Consider the following 14132-nt stretch of genomic DNA (forward strand, 5'->3'; position numbering starts at 1 on the left):
CAGGGAGAAAGAGAGGAGGAGGAAAGGGGAGGAGGAGCTGCGGCTGACGCCGGCGGAGCTTTCAGTACCTTGGAGAACGGCTGCGAGCGCGTCGGGAAGACGGGAGCTGCCACCGCTTCCCTCCGCTGCCCGCTCACCTGCCCCGCTCCGCTCCTCACTCGCCTCTCCCCGTCCTACCCCTCGTTCCCCCAGCGCCAGAGGGAGCCCGGTCCCGCCGGAGCGGCTCCGGGGGGAGAGCACGGCAGCGGCACAGGCTCGGTGATCGGGACGGGCGGGGGGGTCCGTCAGCGCAGGGACGAGACGGGTGGTCAGCCCGGGACGCCCGGACTGGCTTAGGGGGTCTCTCGCTGCCGTCGCTTCTCACGGAGCGGCGGCTGGGGCGGCGAGGAGAGCGAGGGGACTCGCAACCCGCCGTGGAGCCCGAGGGGAGAGAGAGGAGCACCCAGCGCGGCAGCGGCTGCCGGCATTTGCTGGAGTGGGCAGGGAACCAGAAACAGGAGTCGCACTAGCGGCTAGGAACGGGGAATCTGCTCCTCGGAAGCCTCGGGGACACAGATACCCCTATCTCAAAGGGGTTTTGAGGGGAAGGGGAAATTGAATGTAGACGCATTTTGGTAATTTTGCTGAAATAGTCAAGTGCCGAAGGCAGATCTTAGGCAGATAAGGTAGAGGGATGGATCCCGCTGTTTTGGATGCCGGCTTGAATTTTTTTTTTACTTTTGTGTTTTGACCACTGCTTAATCACTGTGGATTTTGTGAGCGAACCCGATGGCGGTTGTTCCATTGTTCCTTGTTTGAACGTAAATCTTAGTCTTGCTGCTTGTGAATTTTTTAAAATTTTTCTTATTTTATTATTAATTAATTAATTAATTAATTAAATTTAATTTTTGAAAAGACTTTCCAGGTAGCTTTTGCGTCTGACAAAATGAAGCCTTTGTATTTTTCAATCAATTATACCTAACATTGACATTGTGTGGTACAAGAGACTTAAAGTGCTGCCTCACTCAGAGGACCATTAAAGACTTTCTCAGTTGCTACATGTAGCTGAATGTGTTACGACACATCCTTTCTCCCCCCCAAATCTTCCGAAAGATTTTTTCAAAATGAAGAAATTTAATTTTCGCAAGGTTTTGGATGGTTTAACTGCCGCATCCCCTGTTGGAAGCAGTGGCGGTGGCAGTGCAAGTGTGGCCGGTGGTGCCTCCGTGCACCCAGGAGCGACTGCGGGAGCTGCAGGGACGCCCAGAGAGGAGATCCAGGAGACGCTCACTTCAGATTATTTTCAGATTTGTAAGGTAAAGGCTGTATTCTTATTTTCTATGGAAATAATAAAAGCTACCCTGGGTTGGGGGGGGGGGGGGGGGGCGGGGCGAGTAAGCGTTTTAACTTGAGAACTGCAGTGGTTGTATAAGGACTTTGGAATGAAAAGACAGTGATCCAGTGGATGCTTTTTTCTTCTTGCTGCAGAGTTGGGGTGATCAGTAAATTATTGATTTCAAGTAGAAATCTTGATTTCAGCACTCAGGGCCGAATTCCAAGTTGACACTTGAACCCCAAACTGCTGACAGGACTGTGGACAGGAAAGCAAATCAATTGGTGTTAGTACCGATAACATTTACAAGTCATTAGAAATTGAAGATTGTGTTCATCTACTTCACTTCCTCACTCTTCTCACCTTCCCTGCCTTTCCTTCTCTATTTTAAGAAAAAGGCACAAGCTGAAAAAAAAAAAAAAAAAAAAGACTACTGAACCCAGGATTTCAATTATTTGTGAGGAGCTGGATGTAGATTCAAGGTGTCTGTTTACTATTAGTACTGAAGTTTCCGATTGCATGATAGCAAACTTAGTGGGACAACATAAAAACCAGAAGTTGCTGAATCTGCTCTGTTTTTTATATGTTGATCACTTCTTTAAGTGAGAATTCTCTATGACTAGAAAGCATAAGATATCCCTGTATGTATTTTGGTTTGTATATATTTTCTGCAACAAAGCTTTTAGTGGTGGTATTAAATACTTGCACCTGTAAAACAGTACAAAGTATTTGGTACTTCTGACCAGCTCTGAAATATGAAAATCATATTTCTGTAATGAAGACAAAACACAAAAGGAGATTATGGTCTTCTTCTATTACCTGTCAGTTTTATGTGAATTCTGGTGGCTTTACTAAAAGTTTTGTTTGCTTATTTGTTTTGATTAGAAGCTTCAAAACCAGAATTTTTAGTTAGCGCAATTTGCATTACTAGGAGTAAATGGAGTCCACCTCTAAGGATACTTTGCTTTTATTACTCGGATACAAATTGATCTGAAATTTAGATTACAGCCAACTCCAGCACATCATTATTTCTTTATGTGTTTTGGAAAGAAGAAAGCGGCCAAGACAAGCCTATGAGACATTTTGTGTGCAGGTCTGGTCCTCGTGAAACACACAGCTTCCCTGATTTCAGATACCATGCTTCTAATTCTGTTTGGCTTTCAGCTACGGCTGGTGTCAAAACTCTTGCAGAGTTCAAGGGGAGAAGGATGAGCCTCTATGGCTTAAAGACTCAGATCTTTACATAGGTTCTACAAAATTCTAATTCTTTTTTTCTTATAGTTCTTTGCCATCCTGAACCACAACAGGTTCCAGCCTTTTGACTCAAATGATTCTGTAGTTTAATAGAGTGTCAAAGATGAGCACATTAGAATCATACCACTTCCCAGGCTTGGATTTGACTACTTTTGCTTATGTACACAGCAATTTAGCATTTTGTGGAACTCCAGGTATTCAGTAGAGTGATCTCCCATTTTTGTCACGTCAGTAAAAAGATAATACAAACAATCAAGGTACTTTAAAATATCATTAGAAGGTCTGACATTCAAAGATTTCTAAGTAAGGCTAAAACTCAACATGTTTTGAACTTAAACATGTTTTTCATGTTTAAGTCATGTGATAAGGAAAAAGATCTGTATTTAGTGAGATATATTCTTATTTTTTATGGCATATTTGTGAAAACAAGCAGCATAAGATGAAATGAATTTTTTTTTCCTAATCCCCACATTATTTCACTTGTTTGCTTTGATATCTCTTGAAGACAGTTGGTGTTATGTCCTGATAGATCTACTTGGAATATGTGTAAAGGAATATGTCATTTGAAGAAGATTTCAGTAGCCAATATTTGTCTGTCTTAGCTCTCATGTTAAAATAGTCTCAATTAAGTAAATATTTGTGTAGGAAACCTTTTGGTTGCTTGCAGCAGCACTTGCTTATGAATGCATGTTACTGCAGAAGTCTATGGTACACAAAATACCGGCTTCCTTTTTCCAAGATACAAAGGTATGCCGAAAGCAAACTTCCAAAACATTGATCATGATCATATGATCATGTGCTCCTGATACTCTGCAGTGTTTATTCTGCTGGCTCCACTTAAGCAGCTCTGTAGCACTTCAAGAGCACCAGGAGCGTGTTTGAAGGAAGCCCCAGAAGCTGCGAGGGCCCTGCAGTGTTGTAAGGGAACCGGGGGCAGTAGGGCCTGGTGCAGGCAGAGCTTCCCCTTGCCTGCCCCAGGGGCCAGAGCCCAGTCAGAATTTGTACCTCAATCTGAATCGAATTAAAAATACACCGACACACAACTAACTCAAATTCTGTCCTCTCTGAGCTTTTGTTGTGCAGCACTTCTGGCATTTCAATTGGGTATTTGCACATTCAGTTACATAAGTTATACGGGTTGCATATTTAAGGATCTGTGATCTATGATCCTGCAGCACGCACAACTGAGTAAAGCTAATGGCAGTTTTGGTTTGTTATCTGGAGGGTCAAGGCAGCTGGGCAACAGCCTAAGTAGCACCTCAGACTAGTTTTCCTTTCTTTGCTGACTATAAAAATCCTCATTTAGAAGTGAAGCATAAAAGCTGACTCATACTTAAGAATTAAAGGGCCTTTCCCGGCAGTTTTTATCTAAATAAATTGTCTTTCTGAAGTTTGTGGGAAGTCTGCTTGACTGAAAACACAAATCCAATCCTCTAGCAGAACACTGTTTTGAATTGTAACACACCTGATTTCATTTGTAACACACCTGAAAGCTAGATCTCCATTTTTAGGTTGGTTATGGCCACAATGTCCTTTTGAGACACAGATTAGCATTTAAGAGAAGTAAACAGAGTATTTTACACCAGGATGTTCTCAATGAGTTACTTTTGGCATTTATATTTAAATCATTAATGTGATCTTCTGGATTGAAATAATGAAATATTCTTGAAACTATTACATATGAAATAGCTACGTCCTGTTTCAAGCATGATGAACTTATATGTTGGTAGCTGTAATAATGAATCAGTGGCACCATTTTCAAAGCACTCAAGCAACATACCTATTTGGTGACAGCAGGAAGCTGAGGTACAGTTTAGGCTGCATCTAGGGGCTGCTCTTGTGATTTGGGTATCTGTGTGGAAATCATGAAAATATTGATTATAGTTCACATTGGTTGAATTGAACGTATTAGATAGCAGTATCATCCTAAAACTAGGCATGATACAGTAGAATAAGCTACTAAAGTCTATGCTAATTTTAATTGGGATAGACCTAATTTCCTTGGGTTTGCTTCTTTGTATTTTCCCTATGTATACGTGTTGTTTTTTCCTTCTGGCAAGGATTTTTAGGCTTACCTGTGTTTGTCCAGGCCATCTAGGAACTAAAATACGGCACTGGGGAGAGATCTGCTATTAATAAACGAAGTGAGAAGCTCACAGTTAGGATGTTTTGAATCATTTGAGCAGAACTTTGAGCAGAGGGGACATGAACGGAGAAAACAATGATTTTATTAATTTTTAAAAGGTTGCTTGTTAGGGCATGACACAATTGGGGAAAAGAGAATAAGAATGAAGATGTACATTTTTTTTGTATGTGAAGTACTTGTTCCTCATGAAAATAAGTCTTCCATGTAGAGCTACTCAGGGTTTTCTTGGAGAACAATCAGAGTTGAATTGAATTTGTAGAGCATGAAGTTAATAACTTTGAAATCAAGACCTCAGTTCAGAGCACACTAACAGTTGTACTTTACCAGGTATACAATTAATCTACTCTAACATGATTTCTTTTGCTGTGGGCAGCAACTGGATACCAATGAATAGGTCCAAGAACTGGCAATTTAATCTTCTCAAAGAATTGCTTTGCAAATGGTTATGGACTGCCTTTAAACCTCAAAGCATGAGATTTCTGTTCTTTTCCAAACTGATCTTCAGTGTTATTACTGCGTAGTCTTGCAATCCAACAAACATCCTTTAACTCTTACTGTATTGTTTATATTGATAATATTGTCATAGTTTAGGTATGTTCATCATCTAGTCTTTATGCAAAACCCATAGACGCCAGAACAGTTTCAGGTTTTTGTTAACCTGATATGGAATCCCATGGCCAACTGCAATTGTGCCTTCCTAATTTTGCTTATGCTTGGCAAAAACAGGCCATCAAGATACAGTCAGTGAGTAGCCAAGTATTTAACTTTATTTAACTGGATTTCCTATCAGGTAGTCTTAAATTTTAATTCCCAGAGTTTATAGGTGGTAATACCTTATTTTGTCAACCTCTGAAGATAAACATGTAATCCTTCTGACAGCAGCCAAGTAGGTATTTTAACTGCAAATGCAACATGACACTACAGTTCAGTGATAACAGAGAAGATGAATTTTGGAATGGAAATTTAAGCACAATGCTGCAGGAGCACGTTTTTGGTTATGAAGAATTGAAAACAAAAATCCTTGTTATAAGCTGTCCGCAGTCAGTTTGAGCTGTTTGGTTAGTGTGTCTTGTTTCCTTGCTAAGGTCAACAAAATGTAAAATGTTTGCAAAGTGCTACATTTCAGTGCAAACACGTTTTTAAATTAGTATGAACTCTTACTTGTAAGTTCTCAGATTTCATTTAATACTTAAATGGTAAATAAGATAACATTGGGAAGGATTTTTTTCCCATATACCAGAGTTTGGCTCTAAAGTTAGGTGCAGAACCCTCTTGTGTTTAAAACTATAGAGTCATAAATGACACTTCTAAATTAGATTACAGTAATTTCACAAAATTTGTAATGAGCATAATGTAGTCTTCTTTTTAAAGTGTTAGTATTAATTAGAAATAACATTTATCCATGGGAAAGAGCATAGCACATTTAAAGCTTCTTTTGAAAGTATTTTGAAGACTTTAAGGTAACTGCAGTAGTATAACTGGATTCACTTGTTTGGGGTTTTTGTGCAAATATCTGCCTTTTTGCTTTATTAATCCTAAATGAAGTAATGCACACCCTTTATTGACAAAACATGCAATTACATGTTCCAAACGATTTCCAGACCTTTAAGGTTGCTGAATAAAGCACTCAAAAAGCTCCAGATTTCTTAAATGCACCAACAACTTTTAATTACATGATCCCATATTACTTCTATAGGTTTAATTTAGCAGAAAAAATAGTGTTTGCTCATAGGAAAGTACTTCAATATTTCTTTGCATACTCAAAACTCATAGCATGCCTGAATAGTAAGTTCCCCATGGACTTTTCCAACAGAAGTGCTCACCACTGTAGTTCTGAAAGCTTTATAAACATTAATGAATTGACCTTCATAATATTTCTGTGAGATGGAAATGATATTGTCCCTGCAGTATAGATGCCGCAGAAAATCCAAAGTGTTCAGGGTCCACAGTTTTGAGTTTCCAGCTTGACCTGCTTTGCATCTGTTTTTCTTTTAGCATATTTAATTTATTCCACATCTTCCCATTAAGCCTCCCATTGTTTTCAAATTTTGTTGCACATATTCTACAGAGCTGCAGAATTAGTTTAGGTCAGTTGTTCCATTTATATGCCCACCTTAGATAGCCAGAATGACTCTGAGTTTCTTTTCTGTCTCAAGGGACTATAGATGGATTTCTGGCTCCACTGTACTATGGCAGAAAAAGATAATTTAATCCCTAGAAGAGAGCAAATTCATACTGCATAGATGAACTTATTTCATGTATTTCTAATTGTTTTGCTTTTTAGGGTTGACCTTGCATTTTTAACAATATAAGAATCATAGAATAACCTGAGTTCGAAGGGGTCCTTGAGGATCACTGGGTTCAAATCTTGATTTCACAAAGGGAAACCTAAAGGTTAAGATATTTGCTCTAATTTTGTGTGCCATTTCAAGTGGTTTGTTTTCTTTTTTTGGTTGTTAGTGAGTTTTTTGTTTGTTTTTTTTCTTAATCCATGGCATCAGAGATGGTGGAAGGTCATCTACTCCCAACCCCGCTGCAATGGGCATAGACACTTTCCATTAGACCAGGTTGCTCAAAGCACCATCCAACCTGTCCTTGAACATTTTTAAGAGTGGGGCATTGACAGTTTGTCTGGGTAACCTGTGCCAGTGCCTCACCACCTTCATGGTAAAGATTTTTTCCCAATATCTAATCTGAATCTACTCTCTTTTAGTTTGAAGCCATTGCTCCTGGTCCTATCACTACATGCCCTGGTAAAAAGTCCCTCTCCGGCTTTATCTTAGCCCCCTTTAGCTGGAAGGTGCTGTAAGGTGTCCCTGGAGCCTTCTCTTCTCCAGGCTGAACAACTTCAGCTCTAGTGGGAGCACCGGCTATATTATTCCTCACCTGTGGATCACCAGGTAGTTAATGACAATTTTTCTCACTATTGCAGCTGGAAAAGCAATTTTTAATCTCTTGTAGGAGGATGGAGGAAATTCAGCCTGGTTGGTTCACAGTGTTCTGATTAAAGAGCTGTCACATAAAAAGTTGATTGCATAAGCAACTTAGCCCCCAGCTTACTTCTGAAAGAAAAATACTTACACTTAATTTTTTAAAGAAATGACCAAGAAATTACTTAGATGTTCTAAATATATTAAGATTTTTTTTTTCCAGATAGAAATGCATATTCTGTGTATAACATGCAGCTGTCCTCAGTGGAGCTGGACTAAATCCAAGACACACCCCATTCTCACTTCATTTAGATGAATATCCACTCATATCTGCTTCCTATTCTGAGACATCTGATACTCTCTGGTATATGATTTATGCCCAAAACACTTTTTGAAGTCTGTGTGAAAATACTGTGAGAAGTTAGTATATTCATTTTATTAACTGAGAAAAGGAAGCAGTAGAGAGTGAACTAATACACCTTCCCAAATTACATGAATGTAGTGGTCTGTTGGCTATTCTAAGAAAAATTTTTATAAGAATAGCTTATGGGGTATATTAATTTGCCACAGTGTGTGTTAGAGTCATTATAGGGGAAAATAAGAGGACTGTAGGATTAGAAAGACAAGTAATGTGCATCTGTGGAGAGGAGAGAAAACAATATTATTAGGTACAGATGGCTGGCAAGTATGCTCAAATGTAGTAAGATGTTATCTTTGTGCAGTGCAGTGTCCATTCCTAACAGATCACCAGCAAAGACTGTGAATAATAAAAAGTACTAGAGACAATCTGTCACCTGTAGCTAGGGTCAAAGTCTGAGGAGCTGCACTCTTCATGATTCCTTTGAAGTTAAGTTGTATATAGAACTGAAAAAACCCAACCTCAGTATTCAAGGCTTTGAGTTGATGAATGCATGGACTCAGAAGGAGCTTTACTGAATTCTGTGGTGTATATAAGTAGATGCATGTGTGTATGGTAGCATGTCTTGCAAAATTTGAATAAAATAAATTAAAAATAATTGCTTCTATTTAATTTAAAAATCTGTTATGTAAGAATGTTGTGAAGTCAGACGCTCAGAAGTCAGGTGCCTTATTCAGCTAGCGTCCAGTTATGTCTATATGTGAGGCAATCTAGTCTTTATTGCATCTTTTTGTTTTCTTGAAGTGTCTCTTATATTTTATTCTTGTCCTCCCTCACGTTTGTTTTGAACAGTATACAAGGTTTGAGGAGGATGAATGCTATTCTGTTTGTGTTCTTTGCAACATCTCGTGTGAGAAGATCTCTGCACATTACAAAAATAGTAAATAACAATAAATTAATGATTTCTCATCTCTGCTTTGTTCATCCTGTTCCATCTATTGTATCCTTTCAGGGTGGTGATGTGCTTTCAGTTACAGCTGTCCATCATCACTTGTGTTACAGATACATTCCATTGTAGCTGTGGATAAAAATTTTACTGCGTCCACAGATCCATTGTTTGTCCTACATATATTTTGGAATGCTCCCTGAATGAGTCAAGGGCAGGAAAAGTGGCCTGTGGTTATGTAAACAGAGATCTGATTCTTATGATCCTTGGCTGTACTGACTTAATTTGTGTCTGTGAGCTGTGTCCATGGTAGCTTCATAGGCAGTGCAAAGAGGAGCAGTGATGTGCAAGATCTGCTGGATTTCACTGCTGTGTGAGGGTAAAAACCTGCCATTAAATACCTGCATTTTATTTAGTATATATCTTCACCTTGTGTGAGGTGAGATGCTGGCCATTATTTTCAGATTAAATTCTCAATTCAACATCAGAAAAAAACCCTTCAAGTTGCATACATACAGCATGTATACAGAAAGAAAGTAGGAGAAGATTAATTATGAATTATTATTAAATAGTAAACAACACTGTAAATGCTAGTAATGAAATCTGGTAATTCCATTTGTGTACAAGAATGCCACATTACATTGCAAAACAGATTTTCATGGTAGTAAACCAATAGTACAGATTATCTCTGTATCAAAGTAGAGTTTTAACACTGTTTTTCTAGCTTCCTCCCCTGACATTCCCCCGCCCAAACTCCCTACCCTTCAAGAGCTTTTTTACAGCAGTAACATTTTTTCAATCCCCCAGTATGGCTAATTTTTTTTTTTTTTGCTAAAATATTTTGAAAGCAGCAACCAAAGCATTTATTTCAGAACAGAAGCCACAATCAGCCATAACAGAACATGATTAGGTCAAAGCAGTGAAGTTTCAGAAAATCCAAAACTGGGAAGTCATGCAAAATTAATTATAGTTATTCTTACTTTGATCTGATGTAAACTTAATAAGAACAGTTTTATTTTTATTTAATTTCTCATTAAAGTTACAAAATTATCTTATTCTCTATATCCGCAGTCATAGTGAAGACAAAAGTTTTCCTTTCAGGGCTATCAGATAAATTGAATGATTTTACAGTGCTTTTAAATGCCCCTAAAGCAGATTTCCATCAGGTAGATGATATTCTGAACCAGCCTGTCTCAAGTTCTAGAGTAATACAGTTAAATGATGCAATGACAAAATCAATGGAACTGCTATTTGAATTACTTTGATTATAAAGATTTTCCATCTGGACTGAGGTCTTACTTAAGTAGGTAGACCAAAATGAACTTCGCAATCAGTAGTTCTGGGCTGGGTTTTTTTAATAATTCCACATTAAAGACAAGTGTAGATATAGTTTTATGAACGATCAAGACCTTTCTCCATATGTGGATGCCCTATTTCTTCTTGCCAGTTTAAATGGCAATAGTGGGAAGTACATTATACTATATATACTATATATTTACTGTACAGTGGGGTGCAATTCCTTCATTGTGGTCTTATTTTTTCTTCCCTTTTTGTATATTTGCCTGGGGTTTATTGTTTGGTTGTTTAGTTGTTTGTTTTTGGAATTGGGAGAGTTCTTATAGAAAGAATAGAAGGCAAGAGGTGAAAGAATTTTGCATACATCATTCTCCCTTGGACTTGGGATTTCTCCAAAGGGTGTAATGCCTCCCTTGGGATGGTTATATTCATGTATTACCGTGTAACTTATTGTGCTTCCACCCAGTGCTGTGGTGGATGTAGTAGGATGGTGTAGTTGCCAAGTAGTTGCTTGGCCATAGCTACACTGATTTAAATAGATCCATAAAGTGATATTAAAATTCAACCCCTTTAGTTTTGGGCAGAAAGGGTTGGACCAGACAGTTCCCTTCCAGCCTCACCTGAGCTGGGGATAATGAAGCTTATGGATCAACATAATTTTATTTATTTGTGGATTTTCCTGTCTAAATTATATTCATTTTGTATTTTTGATACACTACAGTGTATTTCAAAGGACTAGCATGAGGCAAATGCTTTTTGAAATTCAGAAGGCCTTATTTTTCCCCTGTGATTTGCTTAGCTTGGCTGTTTCTATCTATATGAATTACATCAAAATAGGACCATCCTTATTTAATAGTCTTTAACATCTAGTTTGCAGAACTGAAAATGACAGTGGAAAAACACATCTCTGAAGTATCTGCAGAGATCCTTGTTACAGGAAAAAAATTTTGTATGTTCATTGTACAAAAATGCATAATATTTAAGTCAGTTAATTTCAAATACTCATTATAAAATATCTTCTATTTTTCATATAATTATCAATACGTAATTGTGAAACTAAACTTTTAAAATTCAGGCTGTATTTGAAGTCTGCATTATGTCCAGGACAGCTACTTTCTCGAAATTCTACAATGACAAAGTAATCTTTTATAACAAAGTAAGTATCATAATTTAAAAATTAAACAACAAACCAAATTTTCCTACTGCTAAAAGTATTATTCTTCTATGCTAGAAGTCTTTGTAGGGAAATAATATGAAATTCTGCTTGTTTCTTATACATATCTTTTCTTCCTGCCCCAACATTCCTATTTCACTAACACTTCTATTTTGTGCCCACATTTTCAATATTTTTTTTCTTTACTGTATTTTTCTCCACCAATGCTGACCTCCTTTTTCTTCCTCTCTGTTTCACTGCTACTGGTGAGGATAATAAGCTCATAAGAATAGCCTGCTGAGACAAGCCCATGGTCCATATCTCCCAGCAGTCAGTCTGTGACACTGGCAGCAGAATTGTCACCTAGGGAGGGTAATAAGTTACATCACTTTCTGCAGTCCATTCCCTTTCCAGTCTCCCATCATTCACCATCACTCACTGGATTTTATATGTTGGAGGGCGTATCTTTAGTTGGTCCTTTTAAAATCCGTTTATCAATCATGTCAATGAATTTGTCCCATTTTTCCCCCATTTGAAACTAATCTTTAATTTCTTTTGAATGCCTCCAAGGCTTTGCCAAATATGTTTAGCTAACGCACTCACTCGTTTATGTAAGTCTTAGTCATATCCCCCCACATACAGGTCTCAAGTAATGGGCTCACACATGGTTTTCTGTAGCAGCAGAATTATTCGATGTTATTCCTTATGCTCTTCTTCATGATATCCATTATCACTTGGCTTTTGGGGATTTATGTTGAACATTAAACCAAATATTTCAGAGGAATGACAATCATACATAAAAATTACTTTGCTGAGTTGTAAATGCTAGTTCCAAATTCAGCTTTGGGCAGATCTAGTTAAGATTTTTTTTTCTTCTAGATATCTTACATCTATCCACATTGAGGGTCATTTATGAACTTCTTGCCCACTTAAGTCACTCTAGTGAAGCCTTTCAGGAGCTGGTCACTGGTAGTACTGAATTTCACTTTCCAAAGGCGCTTACTATTACTTATGATCTCAGAGACTTCAGAGTTCATTATCTTTTATAGGTCATTAAAGACAATGAATAAAATTGGTCCAAGCATGGAGAACTCTACTTGTGAATTTTCTTCATGGTAAAAACTTGATAAACTGTGTCCTTTGTCTTCTGTGATCTAACCAGCTTTCAGTTCACAAAGAAATTTCTTCAGTCCCGTGACACTTCTGTTTCTCTAATAACATTGCTGTGGAATGTTATTGTAAGTCTTTTGGAAAACTTATGTATATTCATATCACCTATATTTACTTGTATGCTGACAGCTTCATAGAATAATAGAGAGCTAGTCAGCCATGATTTGCCATTGAAGAAACTCTTCTGACTTCTGCAACAATCTCTATCTGTCTGCTCTGTTAGTCTTTATTTTACCATCTTGTCAGGGACAACAATCAACTTTCCCAGTCTAGAGGTCCAGAGTCCCTTTTGTAAATGGCTTTTTCCAGATGACGGTTTCTAGCTTTACACCAAGGAAAAGACCTATCTGTGGGTATCTTTAGCTAAGAAAAAAAAAAAAGGTAGTTTTTTAGAATATTTTGTGAACATGCTCAGAAGCCCTGGTTCCTATTGGAGGTTGAAAGCTAGATGGAATCAATAACTTGGGTTTGAAAAGTTGTAGCTCAGCTGTGGTTTTTACAAAAAACATTACTTTGAAAAATGAAAATTTAACTAATAAAAAATTTATCTGACTTGTGTTGTTTACTTTGGTTAGAAGCCTGCTGATTCCTTGTCCTCTTTCCATTTTTCATGAGAAGGGATCAATATTACCAATCACAGATTACAGACACAGAGATCCATAAATGAGGGATGTCACAGTCTTGTAGAGATATAATACATAACAGCTCATTTGTATAAGCACTCATTTTTATCACTACAATCTTGGAGCACCACAATACTCAAAATAGTATTGAAGTGGTGAAAATGCTGTAATCATTGACATTTTTTAATTTCCTACATGGCTGAGCAGAAGCCTGGAGAGGTTTCAGTCAACACTTCATCCTCTCTTCTGAAAACTGATCAATTATTCTTCAATGATACTTTTGTATGTGGCACGTTGGTGACAAGTTGGAAGTAGACTCTACATACTGAGCCACAGGTTTAGACTACATAGTTAAATTTTAACAAATGTACATATTCTCAAAAATTATTTACCTAGGTAAATCAGTTTTTCTGTCAGATGTTAAATGAAACAGGGTATCTATAAAATATTAGTAGAAAAATTACAAATTTTAAGTTTATGCAAATTGTCAGAAACATTTTGACTATAAACCCTATTTATTAGTAGATACAATTTAAAATTTGATCTAGTTCTATGTTTTCTGGAGGTATTTAGAAAATGCTATAATCACTTCTATTAAAAAGGTGTCTTTGCACTAGTACTAATATGCAGTATCCAGTACAATTGTTCACATGGTGCATAATGCAATTCTTCAGTATAAGAGTTTTCTTAACTTTTATTCTGTGGTAGTCTACATCAGACTTCAATTTTTTTTTAGCTAATGAAATATCTCATGGTATCTGAGAATGAAAAAGAGCATTATGTTCCGTACAGGATATTAAAATATTATTTGGTAGATTACTAGCAAGCCCAAATAATCAATTTCCTGCATTAATTTAGGTAGATTGGTTCTGTAAAGATTACTATAATGATGTATACATGCAATTCACTGCTTAAAATTATTTAAAAGAGAATTTAAGAGAAAA

General features: G+C 37.4%; 1 protein-coding gene across 9 annotated transcripts in view; it reads left to right on the forward strand.

The window, feature by feature from the left end:
• Nucleotides 1-479: 479 nt before the first annotated feature.
• The window catches only part of STXBP5L (syntaxin binding protein 5L), a 189081-nt gene continuing 175428 nt past the window's right edge, over nt 480-14132 (forward strand). For 3 of the 9 annotated variants that reach the window (XM_088159033.1, XM_088159034.1, XM_088159038.1), the window contains exon 1: nt 481-1295. In XM_088159033.1, coding sequence (XP_088015159.1) covers nt 1104-1295 — 192 coding nt within the window. In that variant the 5' untranslated portion in view covers nt 481-1103. Of the gene's footprint in view, nt 1296-14132 lie in introns of all 9 variants that reach the window. The other 6 variants (XM_014888921.2, XM_088159035.1, XM_088159036.1 and 3 more) reach the window with 3 other exon arrangements.

The sequence above is a fragment of the Sturnus vulgaris genome, chromosome 2 (genome assembly GCF_052056855.1).
Source record: "Sturnus vulgaris isolate bStuVul1 chromosome 2, bStuVul1.hap1, whole genome shotgun sequence".
Classification (NCBI taxonomy): domain Eukaryota; kingdom Metazoa; phylum Chordata; class Aves; order Passeriformes; family Sturnidae; genus Sturnus; species Sturnus vulgaris.